Source organism: Strix aluco, chromosome 1 (assembly GCF_031877795.1).
Source record: "Strix aluco isolate bStrAlu1 chromosome 1, bStrAlu1.hap1, whole genome shotgun sequence".
Classification (NCBI taxonomy): domain Eukaryota; kingdom Metazoa; phylum Chordata; class Aves; order Strigiformes; family Strigidae; genus Strix; species Strix aluco.
The window spans coordinates 132,591,429-132,606,960 of NC_133931.1; the positions used below are offsets into that span (position 1 = coordinate 132,591,429).

General features: G+C 37.3%; 1 protein-coding gene across 4 annotated transcripts in view; it reads left to right on the plus strand.

Moving 5' to 3' along the window:
* Positions 1–15,532, plus strand: part of NXPH1 (neurexophilin 1) — a 139,441-nt gene that overhangs the window by 81,627 nt on the left and 42,282 nt on the right. Inside the window, exons 1-2 of one of the 4 annotated variants that reach the window (XM_074836488.1) lie at positions 4,990–5,007; positions 6,216–6,318. The exons of the other annotated variants lie outside the window; for them this stretch is intronic. Of the exons in view, the coding sequence (XP_074692589.1) occupies positions 6,274–6,318 (45 nt within the window). The 5' untranslated portion in view covers positions 4,990–5,007; positions 6,216–6,273. Of the gene's footprint in view, positions 1–4,989; positions 5,008–6,215; positions 6,319–15,532 lie in introns of those variants that run through there. 4 annotated transcript variants of the gene reach the window in all.

Genomic DNA, 15,532 nt, shown 5'->3' on the forward strand with positions numbered 1-15,532 from the left:
AGTAAGTCATCCACATATGCCAACAATCTCTATAAGTAATAGGTCAATAACATGCAGATGCAATCACAGCCACCAGCAGAGACAAGCTCCACTACTGCTAGCAAAATGAAGAAGAAAACTTGATGGACGTATCAAATGTGTTCCTCAGAAGAACACATAATCCTTCCTGAGAGGAAGGGAAAAAGAGAGAAGGCTAACTGAAGAGTTTTTGGAGAACTATTTGTACTACAACATCAAGAGCATTATTTATTATTACTCTATGCCACAATATCTGCAAGTATCAGGGAAGAGGGCTGTAAATATGAAAGTTCAATGGGGTCTGTGATTTGTAGCATCCACCCCGCTGTTGTTCTGGAAGAGGCAGGGAGAGCCGATATTGCAGAAATAATAAATGGAGAATCTGCCTCTATGGGCCAGGAGAGTCTAATTTCACTCAGAGGTCTATAGGGCAGAGTAACCAGTGTTTAGAAAACTGCTAGTGATGCACCAAATAAGCATTTTTTAAAGTCAAAAGTATATGGGGAAAGGAAAAAGATGTCAGTCACTGTGATGACTTGGCAGCTGCCCAACAACCAGTAACTAGAAATGTGTGGATCAGCATTTGAAAGAAGTTTGTAGAATGAAGTTTTATTGGCTCTTCAGAAAAAAATTTCGTATTTACTTCTCTTGAGAAACTCAGTACTTAGTCTGTATCAGATTAAAAAAAAATTGAACCCACAATCTTCCACAGCTGAGTGGCAGTGGCTTTGAAAATCATGTCTCTCAGATACAGTCCTGCTCCCATTATAACTGGTTACTAGAAACAGCTTTCTAGTGAGAATGCTTTTCTTGCTTGTCAAACACCCAGTATCCTTCCACAGAGACAGATTTGTAGCCTACAGACCTAATTTTGTATTAATTCCATGTAAAATTTAATTGGAATTGATAGGAAATTTGATCCTGGTTCTACCTCTCTGAAGTCACTTAAAGTTTTGCTATCCTTTTAGTTCCTTCAGGTGCCAGAAACCTTCAGATTTTAGTTTGAAGCAATTATATCATCTGTATGTACAAAATCCAAGAGGAGGTTCTGGCAGCTCTATGAAAACCTACTATAAGGAACCTAAAATTCCCATGAGTTTTTGCAATTATGCAATATGAATTTGTAAATTACAAAGTTCTCCTGGTTCAAAGGAATTTAGGTAAAGATCTGGGCAGAAACTGTCCGAATTGGTAAATATTGGAAGACTGCCCAACCTACTACTTTCTGTGTATAGTCTAGGTTCTTTCTTCTCCAAGACTGCATTAACTTCTAAAGTTTTTAAAGAGTTCACAGTTAGTAATCATCTGAACTCAGAGTGAACATCTTCTTCTATTTATAAAATGTTCACTAGAATGCTGTCCCATGCTTATCTTTCCTTCATATCCTAGAATAGTCAATTAAAAATGTAATCTTTACATTCTGAAATATTCTCTGTTGATATTGGTTGTGATCTTGTTACATCTGTCTCAATAGGCAATTGTAATTGATTTGGAAATTGGCATTCTACACACATTTTTACCTGTATAACTTTGGTTTATGATGACTTACAGGAGGAAAGCACAAAACACTAGAAGCAAAATGATTTAAAAATTGGAAGGAAATGAATAATTTTGTGTATGTCTGTCTGCATCCATCCAAATGGTCCTGTGACACATGGGGCAAACACAATTTTACCTTTTCAAAAATCTGAAGAAGGTCTTTTTGAAACCAGAGAGAATTGCATACCATGTACTCAGATTGTGTGTGTCTCAAGTTTTGAATTTTCCATGGGTATAGGAAGGCCACAGCACTTAATACTTGATCAAAAACCTGACCAAATACTAACCCCCTGCTTTTAATTTTCTCCATCAACTTCTAAATGATGTATGAATTTCACTGAGATATGCTTTTCTGACTCCTTTGTCTCTTTTTAGAATTCCACTTTGTACATAACATTTTGCATATCAACATGTGCTATAGGTCCAGTTCTGTAGAGTGCTTTCAAACCATTCAAAACCCTTGTGATCCCCACCACCATTCCTGAACTCATCAGCACCTTGTCGTATTAGGCACTTGTGGTCTGACAGGCAAGTTGTGTTTTAAAAGAAGAGAAAAGTGCCTCATAGAAACAAACACATTTGATCTTTTCAACTATTTTTAGTTTGTGTCAATCTTCTGTGGCCCTGGGCAACATAGGCAAAATGCCAATCTTGGCAATCTTTTCAGACACACTAATATGCCAAGTTCTGGCAGCAGCACATTTTTATCAGAATTGTTTTCCAGCCTCAATAAACTGCTTCAAATGCCGGTGTGCCTGTTATGGATATGACATCCGTTGAGACCACAATGATTGCAATCAAAAAGTAGCGAAGAAAATGGAAAGAGTTAGTGTCAGTTCTGATTCTCACTATCCCCTTCATCATGACAATAAATTAATACAGCTCAGCTTCTGCTCTTGTAAGCCTTTTCCATAAGAACAAGGTATCAGAATCCAGTTCTTAGCATTCACAGTGAAATATTCTGGTGTTACAAATGTAGTGAAAGTGTAGTATGAAATGCAAAAAATTATGTCTGTGCGATGTCATGATAAGAATGTACATGCACAGAGTAGTCAAGGAATTCAAAGTGATGATTCTCACAGGGATTTTAACTTAGTTCCCTTTTACCTTGCAGAGAATTTTTTAATACTTCCTTTGGCAGCTATTTTCAGTCCTGTGTGCAATGTGGATGTTGTATTTGCCACGGGAATCATAACATTGAATTGCTTGATGTTTTGGTGAGTATGAATTTCTTAATCTAATGTCACAAAAATATTATTTTAAAGGATTTTTTTTAAGAGTGATTTCCTTTAAAAATGTAAACATGTACATTTAAAAAGCAAAAATAGTAAAGTGTCATGTTTGGTATGATATTTTAAAGAAAATGGCATGGTGGTGGAGTTTTTTTAATAATTAGTTGACTGTGTAATCAGTAACCTAACTGCATCTGTGTTTGCATAGTGGTAAGGTTTGATCAGAAGTGCTGAAAAGACAAGGAAATTGTTTTGATTGTTAAACACATTTTAGCACTTCCCAGGATGCCAGGATGCATTTTCTATGTGCTTAGTACCTAATTCAATACCCAGAGACTTCTTGTTGCCTTCACAGAGCTGGATCAGTACCTGAAGCCTTGACATTCTAGTACCTTAAGCATACTTGTAGTCCTTTTGCATTGGAACATTAAATCAGAATTTTTATAAATAACGTGTTCCACATTGGCTCATAGATGTAGCTATGACTTACGTTCTAGAATATGTTGATTTTATGTGTTAATGCATTTGTGTCTTATCTACTACTTCTAAACTCATTCAAGTATGAAATCTTCCCCTTTGACTACATACATACAGCATTTGAAGCTTGCCAAATAACTCCTTTTGAACTAAGCAGTATGCAAAAAATGACAAGGACATTTTCTTTAAGTACAAAAGGCAATTTTTCATAAAAAATAGCCACATTTTACTTTATTCATCATGAAAGGTGGTAAACCATGGACTAAGCACAAAAATGAAAAAAATCGGCTCAGACGATATTTTTGCTTCAGAAAAACAAAAAAGAAGCACTCAAAATAGGATTTGGCACAAAATTGCCTCCATGCTCATATTTGCTCTTCAGTTTGCTATAAAAATATGACCTTTTCAATGTTTTCTCCTTGGGAGGAGGCTCTTATCTCCTGTTTCCTTTCCAAAGGAGATTAACGCATTAGTACTAATGCATCCTTCCCCTATGAGAAGCTAGCAGTAGGGCTGACCATGATTTCTTCCTTCACTAATCAATATGGTTGTACCATGCTATCAGCTGGACTTAGAGACAAGTCTATTCTTTGCTCCCTAGGACAGTAGTCTCAAGGAGGAAACTGAAAGATAAAAGTGGACTACAGAGTCCACACTAATACATTGCAAGGTGCAAATGTTGTCTAATTTCTGAAGTGAGGTTTGGCCACCAAATTTTTGGGAAATGATTCTCTAGGGCTCAGTAGATGAGAAATAATGTTTTCTACTCTTAGTCCAAGTATCAGTTGTTACTGGACACTCTTGTTTGTCAGGGGACTTCAACAATGCCAGATGAATGGGCCATCCAGTGATATTCTGCTTCAATGAGTTGGCTTCTCTTTCCCTGAAGGACGACATCTTGATCTTACACAATCATGAACACTGAAAGAACAGTATATCTGGAGCAATAGAATGCATGGCAAAACCATGCAGGTTTCCACACACTCCCCGCCCTGAATGAAGCCAAAAAGGGGTAGTGAAATATTAATGCACTGTGATATACCTCTACTAAAGCTGTTGAATGTCACAAGTAGGCAAGGCAGGTTGTTGTTCTTACATGCCGTGCTGAGGGAGGGATAGAAAATTGTTATTTGCTGGTAATAATTTGTACATTGTCAGATGTTGCTGACTGGTAAGTGAGTTAATTTATGGTAACACAACACTTATGACATTGTAGTTGAAACTGTTATTGTATATTCACTATCTACCATGGAAAATGAACTTGAGTAATTTATCGAAAACAACTGAAATGTTCTGTGCAAAGGTGTTTTCTCTTGGCTTTGCAGTTAGAACTGGAATCATTTGGCATTTCTCATATCTGCTTTTAAGATGTGGATATGACTTTGTCAAATATATCAACTTCAGAAATCCTGTTTGACCTTAAAGACAGAATTAGGGCTTGATTAATATTCAGTGTATGCTTTTCTTTTCACAGGTACAAAATTAGGAATGTAAGAAAATCTTGAAATAGAATTTTCATAAGAAAATCTTTCAGCAAGTAAAAACAGACCATAAAGGAAATAGATGCTTTGACTGTCAGAAATTTCTCATTTATAAAATACCTTTGAAGTCAACTAATGGTGAACAGAAATAAAAATAAGTTTCAGTTATCCCAATGTAAAGCATAAGAAAGCGTGCTTTATGGAGAAATTCTCCGAGTACTTCAGACTGGGAACATGGAGAACCTTCCCCTTGCAGACAAGTAAATTTTAACACAGCTTCTGCAAAGCTCCCTTTATCTCTGAAGATGCTGTTCCTGCAGTACTTCTCCACGATTGTTTAGAGTGGGCAATCTTTACTGCTCTGTCTGGCCATAGCTGACCTAACATCTGTCCCTGCTAATCTACCTGGAAGACTACACACATCTTTGAGCCTGCACTCTCCAATTCTTTCTTTTTACAAATTATGCTGTTGCCTCATAGGTCTGCAACAGAGAGAAAAACTAATATACACTTTTCATAATTAAATATATTCCACTTCTGAAAGTAAAGTATTTTCAGTTCTAACATGCTGTAAATGTGGTGAGGCAAAAGTGGTGTAAGCTGAGAAACCACTAACTCTGCCTAGAAAGACCTTAGCTTGTGGTAATGCCACACTTCAGTGAAAAATTTAAGATTCACTCTCAATGTGGCATTAAGGGTAGGCTAAGGACATTAAACCTGTGTGTATCTACTGACAGTTACTACCACAGGTCAGCTGCTCTTGGGACCCTTACTAATTTTTGTATACTACTGAAATGGCTTTGATTGTGATCTTTGAGTTATGGTGCAGTGCAGGTTGCTGCAGAGGGCAGATACTAACGTGAATCATAAGATCTCTTGCCTATGTTATATTGCGTCAAATCTAAAGGTACATCTGGCTCTGTAACATCTGCCCATATAGACAGTGACCAGATACCTAGAAATATGTGAAACAGGCATACGGTGATGCCTCCCCAGAACATCTTCACTCTCCAACAGTTTGGAGTTCAAGGACTGCCTCTGCCAGAGGATACAGAATGGCAGTTGTATGATACAGGGACAGAGCTAAGACAAGTGAGGTGACTGAATCTTCCTGATGGATAATGGAAATGATGACCAAATGACCAAAAGGTCTGACTTCAAAGCAAATAATTTCTTCTGCAATGATATTTAATATAATGAAAATCCTGAATTTCACATTGTTGCTGTTGTTATATATGGTAAAGATAAATGGACTAACAGAGTCTACACAGAACTTCCTTAAGTATATTTTAAAAAAATAAAGCAATCAGTTTGTGAAAAAAAGAAAGCACACAATCATTTTATATTTAACCAATGAATAAATTCAGGAAATGCAGCACTCCATAATTAATTGCTTATGTTTCTTTACATTGGTTGTCTCTTTAACCTATCAAGCTGACTCCCCTTTTGTATTCTATGTTGACGATAGCACTACAGTTAGACTGTCATTCTGCCAACACAACGCATAGTTAGGAGAAATCTGGAATATGGAAATAGCTGCTGGATTGTCTAAGAAAAAAACCTCTTCTCTGGTAAGTCCGAACAGTTGCAGGCTGCTTTGTAGACTAAATTCAACACCTTCACTGTGTAATACTCCATTTAAATATTAATTAGGGTCCATCTTTACCAAAATTCTCATCTGAGGTGCTATTGGCAGGTGTTATAATGCATGCCTATAAAGTTTCTGGGAAATGAGATTTTGAAAACCTTGGCACTCAAAAGGGTCTTTGCTGATGAGTACTTCTGAAGAATTAGCTTACATGTCCATGAAGAAGGAGGTGAACAAGTGAGAAGCAAGGAAATATTTGGGAATAGGGAAAACACAAAATGTTCTCTAGTTAATTTCAATATTCTACCTTTTAATTGGTAGGATAATTAAAGGAAGGGAAACATTTTCCTGTAGTTTTGCAAGGAGAAGGAGAGTTTGTTTTGGAAGATGCTGATGTTCTGCATAAATGAGAAAATCCCAACACGGATGCACTGAAAGCTTTATTGACACTGGCTTGGTGGTGTTCAAGTGGGCGTGTACAAGCATTCGCTGATTTTGGATATTTTGTTTGACTTCCTCCCTGACTTAGTTCCAGCAACTTTTTCTTTAGTCAAGACTTGGGATTTTGCCATCTTCAGTGAAACATGCAAAGATCTTATTGCTTATCACACCAGTGATCCTAATTTTCCTTCAAGCCCTGCAATTTTACCTGGAAAACCTGAGTCCATAGCTGTGCAAAGAGTTTGAATGGCTGATAGTGAGCCAGGGTAGTTGTTCTCCCATTGCAGAGGTGATGTATGGCCCACAGGGACCTAATAGTTTCCCTTGTCAGAAAGTCTCTAGCTTATAGAATACTCTTCATTGCCCTGAGTGTTGTTACTGCAGGCCATCTAAGTTTTTCTATGAGGTGTCACTGACTGCTGAAACATCTACTAACCTTTATATGCAGTTAGCATCTTTTGCCAGAACTATTCAGAGATGGAAAATCGCTGATATTCCACAGCCTGCAGGAACACTCAACTTCTGCTTCTTTCTGGGTCCTTATCCATGGAAAGAAGAGGGGTTCTCATCTGATGGAAGAACCCTTATTTTAAGCTTTCTGAAGTTGAGAGACCCTTTTGGGCTCCCCTGCACCTGTGTGATCTGGGCATTTGGCAGTAGCTCTGTTCCTCAAGGCTGGGGAATGACAATCAATTCTAATCACTGGCTGATGTTGTAAATATGCACTTGGTCCTGTAGGATCTGAGCTTCTGCCTGAAATTACAAGCATTTAGTAGTTCCCTGGCTAGTGTAAACACTTGCAGCTACTAATGAACAGTAGCTTTTCACTTCCTTGCTCTGGGGAGAACTGAACTGCTGCTAAATAACAGTGCTTCTTCTAAGACAGTAGTGGAATGTTCAACTTATGCTAGTCTATGACCAGCATGAAGAAAAGGGTGGTCCTGCCCGTCCCTCCAGCCTTGCCTGCTTGTTGTGCTGGCACTAGTGAACATGTGATTGTGTGATGGCTTACACTGAAAACTAACCGTCCAAAAACTAGAAGTTTTCCTTTGGGTCAGTAAACTGATGTGGCTCCTTGCATGACTCCATTTAGTGTTAGAGTGGATGAAAAGGAGGAAATCACAATCTGAGGCCATGGGAAGGGGGATCATTCTTTTTGACAGCAGGGCAAACTTGGATTGACTTAAAACATCATGAAATAATCCCTTCAGACCTTGTGATCCCCTCTAAATAATTTCTTGGCTCTCAAGGAACACACAACTCACAGTTTTAGAGCACAGTTGGGGAAAAGAAAGTAGCAGATGTGACATGGTGAAAATGAACAATGCAAGAGTTGTTCAGCAGGTATGGGTGGTTTAATGTCTCTTTGAGAATCACTTGTAGAATTAGTGTGAACCTGAGACTACTACAACTTCTTCAAACTTCCTTCCAGCAACCTTTTAAATTAAGTTGGTAGATAAGTGATGCATGTTCCTCACCCTTTCCACCCACTTCCAGTGGTGCCATGGCTCTTGTGCTTGAATACATTCCTCTTTAACCAAAAAGTGACCTGTAGTAAGTAGTTACTACAAGGTTTGCTGCTGGTAAAAAGTAACTTCATTTATAGTCTATTTGTGGCAAGGCTGTGTGCTCAGGACAATTTGGCAGAGCAGACTAGCCCATTCTAACAGCAGGAGAATTTATTTCTAGAGGAATAATATGTCTATAATCATGGAATTTTGGCTTGGTGTTTTTTCAGTCATTACTGAAAAGAGTTAAACTCTCTTGCATTCCTCTACAGTGACTGACTTTGTATAGAACATCTGTCATTTGCTCAGTCTTTATTGCCATTCCTATTGAAGGCAATGATGAATTGCTGTTTCAATGTCTCCATCAGATGGTGCAGATATTTTATTTGAGCATCTACCCATTTATCCTTAAAGGACTATTTGGATGATTTAATTGATCTAATATAGCACAATGGCATGTGTCAATCTACTAGCCAGCCCTTTCTTATTATCTCACTCCTGTTCTCTTAATTTTGGCTTTAGAGAAGGCTACATCATAATGAATGAGTAATAACTACCATACCTCCTGATTGTATAGATGTATTGATTGATTCACTGTGTCTATTAGGACCTCAAGATCTTTCACAGAGTTGAGAAAGAAACATGACTCTCTCTATTTTTTTTTTTTTTTTAATAACTCTGCATTTACTAAGTAATTCAGGATAATTTTTGTAACTCTTGCTGCAGGTATGTCTGATTTCATGTCACCCCTCATGACCATTGAATTGTGCTAATACGGTTTTCAGACTTTTACATGTCACATAGTCCTACTGTGTGGTATATTTGTTGGATGCAACTCATTTTATAGGCTTTTGCCTATAACAGATGGGAATCACAGTAATTCTTTTGATAGAAGCTTTGATTCTTTTTCAAGAAGTAATAGTGAAGTCAGTATTTCATCTTTTTTATGTTTGCAAAACTGTTTTCAGTGTGAAATGAAGAAACATATATTTCAGTATCAGATCAGAATGAGGGTCTGGATGTCAATCAGGCTTAGTTAACAGGAGCTATTTTGTGGTCTTCAGAAAGTCTGTATCTGTAATAGGGGATTAATCTTATGGCTAGTAGTCAGCTGAGAGTTGAAACAAATGCTAAGCTGAATTGTGCATATATGTTTATGCAGTATACCAAAACCACAGAGTATACACCTCTTCAGAGTAGCAGTATAAATAGCCTCTTTTTTTCCCTTGTGTATTCCCCAGACAGACTTCCTTCTAGTTGGCTTCTTATCTACTTTGTAGCTTCTATCACATTTCCCCTTCACCTAACATGCTCTCTGTACTTTGAGCTGCAGATGATATAGCCTAGTGTCCTTCCACATGAGATAAAGGCTTTTGTCTCCAGGTTATTCCCAGATGGATGGGGGAAATAGTGAACCGTAAATCAGCTTCAAAGTCTAATGAAACTATTAGACCTATTGTCTAATCCAGTACTTTGCATTTTGGCTCCACAGATGGGTAAATAGTCTGGATTTATAATTTTCTCTAATTTAGTCCAATTTTGTATCCTTAGAAATCACAGCAGATTGCCCATTGCACATTTATGTGGCCATTTCTCCAATCTTTGTACTCCCATGCTCTAGTGGAGATCTCAGCGAAGGTTCTCAATCCAGCTGTGCTTCTATCAGTGAAGATGGCCTGTAGCATTATTTTACTTGGCAGCATTTTGAATTGTCCACGGCTTTGCATTTGAATATGAAGAAGCTGTGTGCAGAATGTTATTTCTACTCTATCCTATAAAAGCAACTACAAAAAATCCTGAGCAAGACAACCTTGACAAACATTACACTACATAGTCTTAGTTTAACAGAGCACCCTCAAATTCTTCATCCTCTATTTTGATTCAAGAAATAACTGTAGCTGGAATTTTTCATCTACAAATAATTACAGCTACATTTTACAACACTTAGCCTGATTACAGTTCCCACAGAGCTATGGTGAAGTGTGAGTTGCATGTAGCTCTGCGTCCAGTACAGGGTCCGAGTTTATCCTGCTTTTTTCTGATCCAGCTGATTCTGAAAAATTACACTGCTCAGGCATATTTTGATGAAATGATATGTCTTAAAAAAATACCAATTTATTGAAGCCAAAATTTTTCACAGTAAACATTTCAGAGTTTCAGAAGATTTCTTTCCTCTAGGGTTGAACTTCTGATTAAAACCAGTGAAATAGATGGAGAGAGAGCTGAAACCCAAGAGAGCTACTATCTTATAGTGCATTAATGTAGGGACAGTATGAAAAGGAACTGAAAATGAGTCTTCACCATATTGGTGGCTGATCACTTTACTCCTCAAGGTATCAGCTCTTCTAGATGTTCTAGGCTCACTTGTTTTCTTTTATAACCTCCCTGACAGAGGATTCACCTCCCATATTTTGGAAAATCATGCGCTCCAACAATAGTGGGGCTGGAAGAAGCAAGCTACTCTCTTCTACACTTCATCTATTTTAAAAAATAAAAACTCAGATAATGATAATAGGGACAATACTAATGAGATGTGCAGACTTATCAGCAAGCTGAAAAGGAACTGGTAGGAAAATCAAAAGAAAATCTTGGCCGTGGTTCCACACATGTTTTAATGCATCTTTCCTCTGCTGCTCAGTTTATGTAATTTAAGAACTCAAGGTTATAAAGATGACTTGAAAGTCATCTAGAGCCTTGAATTAAGGAAACAGATTTAGAGAAGCTGATTTCTGTTGCTCTAAACCTCTTTTCTCTCTGAGCAGTCAATAGGCTGCTAGATCAGCAGTCTTAAAAAACAGGGACTGCAGTTACAGTTCATAATACCTGTACAACTGAAAACTGTAGTACTAATAGTAACCTTTGGTTTGTTTCTGAAAGAACAATACTAAGTGTTTAATGGTTAGAGTGTTTGCTGGAGCACCATATTCTTTTGCTTTTTTGGAAGTTCAAGTAATAATACGTTCTTGGTAAGGTTATGAATTCTAAGCTACTACAGTTTTATTTTAATATGACACTAACAACTCTGATTAGTTGAGTGTGGAACTGGAGGTGGTTTCTCAGGAAACATCAGGCTGCATTTTGTGTTCTGTGGTCTGCCTGGAGGTTGTGGAATTATGTCTGATTTTCTTAGTACTGTTTGTGGTTTTAGGTGGGACTTTTTTTGCTATGCATGTTCACAGCTCACATGACTTTTCAGAAGTAAGAAAGGAGAGCTTTTGCTATTAAAATTTTTGAAAAAACCTCCTTCACACTGGCTGTGTTTCCTCTTCAGTCAAATTCACTACTGTGACACCGTTATTTAAGATGTCTTCCTTGGCTGAAGATGATAGATTGAGACATTATCCTCCATTCAGCTTGTTTTTACGGATTGGAGAATGAAACCATAGTGTCACAACATTTCCAAAATAATAACCTCTGAAAATAAATGTAACGCAGATGATACATTCCAAGCAGAAAATTGTGCAGGAAATGATTAATATGAATGTTCCCAAAGATCTTTTCATCCTCATATAACAATCTTTCTCTCTTGCCTTCCCTTCCTAGTCAGTCCAAACCAGGCAATGAATACTCACAAGGTCTTTGGTGATTGGTTTGTTATATCTGATAGAGTTATTTTCTGCTGACTAGAATTCCTGTTGAAAGTATTCAGTGCAGTGCTTTTTCCTGACTTTTTTTTTCAAACTGATGGTCACATACTGTCTTTGAAGTACATTAAAACTTAGCATTTGCCAGAAAGTACCATGTGAATTTTACAAAATCATCTTAATCATCTGGGGTGTAGCAAGTGATAATGCATAAGTGAGTTGTTTTTTTTTTTTTTTTTTAGAATGATCTCTTACATGGCAGCTGCAGTGGGAATGTACGTATTTCTATGGATGATACAGCCTGCTCCATCAGTCTTGTGACTGATGAGATCTTTAAGCTCAGGGAATTTCTGCTACATTTTTCTGCAGAATATTTTTATCCCCTTTTATCTTCAAAGGGACTTGAACCTTCAGAAGACAAGAGAAATTTTAATGGTCTGAGGTCTGGGCAGTCATTTCTGGCATTCACTTGCTGGGACACTTCTCATGCTTTATTGTATATGAGGGCAAATATTGATATTTTATAGGATAGCTCTATGAATACACTATTTAATTGTCCTACAGGGTATTATGCTAATACCCTACATTACTTTCCACCTAAGACTCTTTACAGATGTTGATTGCAAAGTAAAAAATCTGTTAGGATCTGGGTTTGAGACTACCAGATTTTAATTTATGCTTAACACAGTTGCATTAGATTTTAATGCGTGCATATCTTGCAATGATAAATATTGACTGCAGTCCCCAGCTCTACACTCTATGGTGTTTGGGTGTCAGTGCTTGAACTACATTTATTCTGTCTGACCTGTTTTCTTGGTGATTACTGGCTCTATTAACACTGGTTTGCGGCGTTTCTTGGGATATGTGGAAACAAAAGAGCTATACAATTGTATACAAGTGTACTATGGTGACACTGCTTATGTGTTGATTTTGGCACGACAGCATGCCAGTTGGGGGAAGGCAAAGGCTAATATTCAACAGATGGCAAAGTCCTAAACCCTATAATAATGGCTGCAGTTATTTTCATTACTGTCATTTGATGACACATACAATAGCTGGAAAAGACTTGAACTGGGTAATCACAGCAAATATACTCCAAAGGACCAGATGCACTTCAAACTATCAAAATGGTGATGGATGTTCAGGCTGTGTGCCACTTCTGTCCATATTCCAGGTATATTTACTGCTGAGGACTAGAAGCCACATTGCTTGCTGTCATACAGGGCTGGCATTTTCTCTTTTGTAGTAACCAGGAACAAAACATAAAAATTGGCATCTGTTGTATGTAGGGAGATTATTCTATATTGCTGATATGTCTGTACTGTTATCACGTATGTAGTGACATATATTAGTTTACAGATTTTTCAACATGAGGATCAAAACATCAAAAACCAGAAAAGGTTTTTTGTGAAAGCCTAAAGAATTTTATAAATAGATTATAAGCTTCTCTGGTCCTGATAAAAATCATACCAGTTTATGGAAAAAAAAAATCAGATGATTATAACTCAAAGTTTTACAAGGTTAAAGGTATTTTTGTCCCTCTAGCTTAAGAAGCCTGTGAACTGTTTGTTATTATCCTTACAGGGGACTTCCATTTCATAATTTGAAGGTTTTTTTAATGATTTAGATTGTTATGATTTTTCTTTCTCAAATTTGAAGGATAAACCTATGATAATCTGTGCTCTGGCAGAAAAAGGCATTGGCTGTTAGAAAATTAATTAGATCATATTTGAATATTCATAATACTTCTTTGCATCTGTGTAAAAATAGTTCATGTTGATTGCCTGGAGATTTAGGAATGACCTACTATGACCCAATTTAAAAAAAATAGTCCAACAACCAGGCCTTTTATTCATTACAGCATCTACCATCATGATACATTCACAGACTTTGACTCTGTGTTAACAGGGGCATGCAGTGATCCCTTCATGTTTATTTTATTTTCTAGAAAAAGAAAAAGAAAGTAAAATCATGTTGATTTATTTAACAATTCTGTACAAGCCTTCAAACACTACAACAAAGCTAGAATATTTCATATCTGCCATCAGTGATCTAATAATATTAAGACAGCTCCTACTGTGACATGTTTTAAACTGTTTCTTTCCTCTGCTGGGCTAACAACATAATAGGGATCAGGAGAATAGTTCTGAACATGGCATTGCTAAAATCTCTGCAAAAAATTCTAGGTTAAGCCTTCTTTCTGACCCTACCTTCTGTAATTGTTTCAAAGCAGATTGAGAGAACCTGCAGAAAAATCTTGTTAAATCAGACTGCTGTTTTGTCAGCTGATGTTGAGCTGCTTATATGAGGTCCCTGGTGCAAATCCTGATGTATTCATGGCTTCTATAAAGTGGAGCATTAAAAAAGCCATAAACAAGGGGGGAAATCCATAAATCAACCTGAATGGAAAATTGAAATTATAACAAGACTTTTACAAATCTCCTAATAAAATAAGAGAGTTTGGTGGGTATTATTTTGTTTTTGTTTTTGTTTTGTGTTTTTTTTTGTTTTGTTTGTTTGTGGTGTTTTTGATTTTTTTTAACTCTACAGCCTTGAAAGGTATATGGAGTACATGTATCTGGAAAGGATTTTCTTATTTTTGCAAGCAGGTGTGTGTACATACTTGCTCTGCAATTTTTGTAGGAAATTACTCCCCAGTGTTTTCAGCGCATCTTAGATCAGGCACCTTTAATTTTAAGCTCTCTGCAGAATTTAGCTGGACATCATCTGAGACCAGCCTTTCAAACTTATTTAGAACCGATCAAGAAAGATTATATCACAAGCCAAAGGTATAGGATCAGGAATCAGGAATTCAGGATTTGTTTTTGTGACATCCCATGTACACTGGGGAAAGTAATTCTGCTCTAGGGTATAATTTTAAGTACCTGCATCAATCTGGAAGTAGCTCTGAGATGCTCTGCGTTGGAAGCAGAGACCAGCTTCTCATAGTCCCTGTCCAACATCCTTCCTGCTCCAGTGGTGGAGAGGGAAATCTTTTGCTGATCAGAAAATTAGGATACCTGCTGCAGAACAGAGGTACAAAGACCCAACTAGCCCAGGTCTGAAAGGGTATTAGTAAGTGGGCTTTATGTGCTTATTTGAAGCAGTTTACTCAAGGTTATGAGGAAGGTTCTTTTTTCCTTTAAAACACTGCAGAACTCTACATTCCAAGTTTCGATCTTAATAAATTGGGATGCAGTTCTGCCACCTTTACTCAATCTGGGTGGTCCCAGTGATGACGCTCTGTGATTCTGCACTCAATGCAGAATCTAAATTCTAAGTCTGTACTGAACACAAGTCAGAGTCAAGTCATGTGTGCCTCCATCCACCAGCTGTGCAATAGGACACTCCTTTAATTTTAAAATATTCTGAAGACAAACAAATTATTGCAAACTGCTTGACTACTAAGGCACTGTGATCTATGTTAAATAAACAGCCAACCAGCCAGCCAACCTTACACAGAGTAGCACAATTACAAAGCCACCAGCAAACATTCAAAGAAGCCCTCCTCCCAAATTATCTGAATACGTCTGAACCTCAGAAATGTTTTGGGCAAAGGTTATGTACAGATTTCATCTGAACTCTTTTTTCCTGGACTTAATGAGTACCTTTGAGTATTGCAGTGAAGAAAACATTCCATCTGGTGATGGTTTTTGTACAAACG